The sequence below is a fragment of the Planococcus citri genome, chromosome 1 (assembly GCF_950023065.1).
Source record: "Planococcus citri chromosome 1, ihPlaCitr1.1, whole genome shotgun sequence".
Taxonomy (NCBI): domain Eukaryota; kingdom Metazoa; phylum Arthropoda; class Insecta; order Hemiptera; family Pseudococcidae; genus Planococcus; species Planococcus citri.
Window position 1 is genome coordinate 71,096,423 of NC_088677.1, and position 5,738 is coordinate 71,102,160.

Here is a 5,738-nt window from a genome sequence, read left to right on the forward strand (position 1 = left end):
ACTGGACTGCGATTTTTGGAAAGAGCATAGTCTAAAACCCCCAAAACCAAATTTTCAGCTGCCCAAGTTCATTTTTTGATTTTTGGCGATTTTTGAAAATTCAAAATTGGCTGTTTTTGGCGATTTTTGCTTTTTTAAAAAAAGTACATACTTGATCAGGAAAAATGGTCAAAGTAACTCCCAAAACTAATATTAATTACCTAAATCCAAATTTTACCACAGAAATATAACTTGAAATAATAAAACCAAAATCAATGAATGAGCAACGTTTAATTAAATATTTACAATTTCATCGTTATAATAATAAAAACAGTCTTATAGTTTAAAATCAACACGTAACAAAATGCATTCAAAAATCAAATAAAAATATTACAAATAATATCAGAATACATTAAAATACATACTAGGTATTTAAAAGGAAAAAAATGAAAAGTTTTATATCACTCCATTCAAATCTAAACTTGAAATCTCAATTTGACAGAAATTCTGCCAACTCGTTTCTCTCTGAGCTTTAAAAAAAATTGCTATTTACAAAGATAGGTAATCTTATGAGCAAATTTTAACCATATGATGAAGCTCCACCACTGGCAGAGCCACCTCCTCCTCCATTACCACCGCCACTTATACTAATGGAACCTTGGTGTTGTGATCCAAAGCTACCTGTGAATGGAGAAGAAAAAAAAACATTACAAATAATGAAAAACAAATCAAGATAAGGTAAAGTGCTCAAATGTGGCCAGCTTAAGCAGATTTTCCCCAGATAAATGCAACTTGGAAAGCCATAGATCCCATTTACTGGCTTTAAAATCATTTGAATGGAAAGTAAAGGAAATTCTGTATCTTTTGAACACCTTATGTTCAAAAAATAAATGAAATTTGTAGGCAAAATTTATTTTTGAAAATTGCAATTTTCATCCAAAAGTGCTCACTTGAAAAATAAAGAATAAAATGTCACCAAATTCCTCTAGAAAGTTGAAATTTGGTTCACACGCTATTTTCGGCCTGCCGAGTCGATTGGTGATGGTATCAAATAGTTCTAGAACCTCCAGCGGATTTTGCTTTTTTCCATTTTTTTTGAAAAAATGATATGAAAAGGGTAAAAATGAAACAATGAAACTTGGGACTTCTAAACTATGATTTGCCCTCTTTGAGACACTTTCATCAATTTAGACACTTATTATCAAAATTATATTGTGCCAGTTCAAATCCAAAATTTTCTCCCATGATTATTTCTGGAAAAATGACAAAATCAAACAGGCTTCAGAACGGTTCGAAACCGTCTCCAATCCACTCGGCAGGTTGAAAATAGGGTGCAAACCAAACTCCAGCCTTTTTTGTTAACACATTCGCGAACGACAATTTTTTCCATTCCATTCATTTTTTTCAAAAACAATCACTGGAGAAAATTTTGGATTTGAACTGGCACAAAATTATTTTGATACTACGTACCTAAATCGATCCAAAGGGTCGCAAAAATGGTAAGTTTTAGTTTATAGGTGATGAATTTTATTTTCACCAAATTCACAGCGTTTTTTTGAAAACTGGAGAAACCTAAAATCCGCTGGAGGCTCCAGAACGGTTCGAAACCATCACCAATCGACTCAGCAGGTTGAAAATAGGGTATAAACCAAATTTTAACTTTCTAGGTCAATTTGTTGAAATTTTGATTTTTTTCTAATTTTGGCCCAAATTTAAATTTATTAAAAATTTGTCAAAAATCGAAAAATGAATTTCAGCCCCTGAAATTTAAGCTGCTGATATATATCAGAGTCCTCTTTCAATTCACCTCTTGTCGGTTCAAAAATTTTTGTGTCTCGGTTGGGATATTTTGCTTGTAAGTTGTAGGTTCATTTTGACAGATTTTATGACATTTTTTGAGGGGAGCTAAAATTTCCAAAAAAAATTTGGAGGCTTCAAAGCGGTCCAAAATTATTTCCTGTAAACTCAGCACGTTGAAATTAGGATATACTTGGAGTAAAATTTCATTTTTTTCAACTTCCTTGGGTAAAATTTTTCAGAAATTTTGACATTCAACAATTTTTTTGAAGACTCCAGAACTACTCATAACGGTTCAAAATCATTTCGAATCAATTTGGAGAGTCAAAAAAAAAAGGAAACCATACCAAACAGCGTTTTAGGTCAACTTGGTATAATTTTGGTTTTTTTCATTTTTTGAGCCACCTTTGATTTTTTTAAATTAAATCAAAAAATGCACATTAGCCTCTGAAATTTTGGCTGATGTCTTCTTGCATACTCTTTCAATTTAGCTTCGTTCGGTTCAAATTTTTTCTGTCAGTTGGGATAGGTAGTCACTTTTAAAAAATTCAGAATTTATGCTAAATCTTGCCCCCAAAACCATTCGGTCTGTTCACCATGGCCAAATTTGAGGATTTTGCTTTTATGCAAAATGTTTTTAAAAAAGTTCATCAAGTACATACCTTGAATTTGGCCATGGCCGCCACCACCTCCATTTCCATGTCCTTGTAATCCAATATGTATCGGTCTAGGTCTGTATCCGCCGCCACCACCTCCGCCGCCATGGAATCCGCCACCAGCGCCACCTCCAAATCCTCCACCACCCGATCCGTAACCTCCGCCGCCACCTCCGAACGATCCACTTCCACCTGCGCCTCCGCCAAATCCGCCACTTCCGCCAAATCCTCCGGAACCACCACCACCAAAACCACCAGAACCGCCGCCTCCAAATCCACCTGATCCGCTACCTCCAAATCCTCCTGAACCACTTCCACCTCCACTTCCACTTCCTCCGAAACCGCCTGATCCACTTCCGCCAAAACCTCCCGAACCACTTCCACCAAATCCTCCAGAGCCTGATCCACTGCCACCCCAACTACCAGAGCCAGATCCACTTCCACCAAATCCACCTGAACCACTGCCACTTCCTCCAAAACTGCCTGAACCGCCGCCATTACCTCCGAATCCACCCGAGCCACCGAAACCTCCGGAGCCGGATCCACCACCTCCGAATCCTCCGGAGCCTGATCCACTGCCACCCCAACTACCAGAACCAGATCCACCACCACCGAATCCACCCGAACCTGATCCACCACCACCGAATCCTCCAGAGCCTGATCCACTGCCACCCCAACTACCAGAGCTTGATCCGCTTCCACCAAATCCACCAGAGCCCGAACCACTGCCACCAAAACTACCAGATCCGCCGAATCCTCCTGAGCCAGATCCACTTCCACCAAATCCACCCGAACCACCCAAATTGCCCGAACCTGATCCTGATCCACTTCCTCCTAATCCACCAGAAGCTCCACCGCCGAATCCACCCGAACCTGATCCGCTAGCACCTCCTGATCCACTGGCACCTCCTGATCCACTTCCATAACCACCACCTCCATATGAGCCAGAACCAGAACTAGAACCTGATCCAGAACCAGATCCAGAACCAGATCCAGATCCAGACCCACTGCCACTGCCACTTCCATGACCTCCACCTCCGCCTCCACCATGACCACCGCCATGTCCACCTCCGAATCCGCCACCAAATCCTCCTCCATGACCGCCTCCGAATCCTCCACCAAATCCGCCGCCATGGCCACCTCCTACACCGCCACCTTGACCTCCTCCTAATCCACCATGACCGCCGCCATGGCCACCTCCACTACCATATCCACCCCCTTGTCCTGACGCTTGACCTTCAGATGATCCGCTACCGGATCCACCACCTCCAATATTCCCATATCCACCTCCACCCACTGTGACAGAACCGCTCGCTTGACCCTGACCGCCGCCACTGGCTTGGCCACCACCTGTTCCACTTCCTCCAGCAGCGCCTCCTGCGCCAGGTTTGACAGCGGCAGCACCTCCGCCAGGTTTGATTCCAATTGGTTTAATTGGTCTGAGATGATTAGGACTAACAACCGGTTTGCCAGGTTTGCCGAAAGGAGATCCGTTGAATATCGGTTTGTTTCCAATATTGTACAAATTGTATCCGATATGATGGGCCAACGTATTACCCTGGCCAGTGAATACTCCGCCGGCAATGCCACCAGGGGGATGATCTCCTGTTAATGTGAACCGCTTTGGTTCTTTGGTATCACTGGGTACTTTGCTGTTTGTCGTTGGTTTTGGTTTAGAAGCATCTTTCGAGGGTGATGAAAGTTTTAATGGACTCGATTGCTTGGCTGCAGTGTTACTCGCAGCTAAGGGTTTTAATGTGGTCGCCTTATTTGCTTCTTTAGCGAAAGCTACGCTAAAGACTAGCAAAGATGAGATCTGAAAATTAATTCACTCGGTTACACTTCGATAGAAGAAAAGAAAATATACGAAAAAAATTTAAAAACAAATTCTACTTTTATTTTATTATCCATCTCAATTTTAACAAATTTCAATATTTTTTATAAAAAATATGTAAATTGCATTAAGTTTTCAAAAATTTCTTGAAAAATTTTAAAAATTCAAAATACTACTGTCTTTGTGACAGTTTTTCAGTTTTTTATCTTTTTCAAACAAAATGAACTAAGAATTACTTTAATTCAACCTCCTCACTTCTGAAATTACCAGTTTTGGAATAATCTTGACCATTCAGCAAGTTTTCAGTTTTCTCTTAAAATTTCAAACATCTCTGGATGGGGATAAAATGAATTTTTCAAATTTTAGCAATTTTGAACTTGAAGCACCATAATAGGCTAAAACTGATGAATTTCAAAGTGAAAAGAGCGAGGAGAGGAATTGGAATGAAAATTGTTTGCACTGACCAAAGTATTTTATTCTATTTTTTTGAAAAAATATTATTTTATGAGAAGTTTGAAAAATTACCACAAAAACAACATTTTTGAATTTTTTACATGCTCAAAATTTTATCAAAATTCTAAAAATGAACTTGGTTACCAAGGGTCTTGGGACAAAATATTTTCGAAAAATTTTTTTTTTGGTAATTTTGGTATCATAATTCCCTGATAACGAATTGACGATTTGATTATGTTGACAAAAAATAATTTAAAAAATCAATTCAACTTACCAAAATCTTACTCCAATCCATTTCAATCGAACGTAACCAACTCCACAATAAATTCACTTTCAATCACATATGATTCACTCACAATGCATATCGAACATAATGAGACGGGCACTCGAAAATATTATTTTAAATACTCGAACTCGTTCGCCATATAATCATCTCGCCGAAGAAGAGAGGGTATTGTTGAAAGAAAAAAAAAGAATACCCTCCTGTCGAGAGACCATCTTATAGTACAAAGTATAGACTAGGTTGCCGGGTCATTAGGCTCCCTTCCCCTGGCAAGGTAACTTTTAACATTTCATTTTGAAATTCACGCTGAGCGTACATCAATTACCTAAAATTATAAGATCAGATTTTCGAGAAATTTGCACATAATATGTACGTATTTCGGAGCAACGGCGAATTGGCACTATGATGCGCAGCCCGGGTAGGTAGCTGGCATTTTTATCTTGCTTTTTGTTCATTTTTATCTCAACTTTTTGATATTAGATCTACATAGTAGCCTTGACATCTATTATTTGCGTGAGATGTATTCCATAATAGCGTTGAATAGTCAGCTGCAGGTACCATGCATGAGTCGGTTCAATAAACTCTGTAATGAAGTTAATTCGCAATTCAATCAATCTTGACTCTTGAGCAGATTTCATTCAACAAAATACGTACGATCTTTTGCAAAATTATCGACATAATGAAATCGTTATCAGGGAATTAAGTATGGTACCAGAATTACCGAAATTTTATTTTC

General features: G+C 38.9%; 1 protein-coding gene across 1 annotated transcript; it reads right to left on the minus strand.

The window, feature by feature from the left end:
- Nucleotides 1-251: 251 nt before the first annotated feature.
- LOC135847681 (uncharacterized) lies at nt 252-5,279 on the minus strand. The gene is made up of 3 exons (XM_065367378.1): nt 4,994-5,279; nt 2,439-4,248; nt 252-660 (listed from the first exon to the last, which is right to left on the minus strand). The coding sequence occupies exons 1-3, from the start codon at nt 5,012-5,014 to the stop codon at nt 560-562; spliced, it is 1,932 nt and encodes a 643-aa protein (XP_065223450.1). The 5' UTR covers nt 5,015-5,279; the 3' UTR covers nt 252-559.
- Nucleotides 5,280-5,738: the final 459 nt, after the last annotated feature.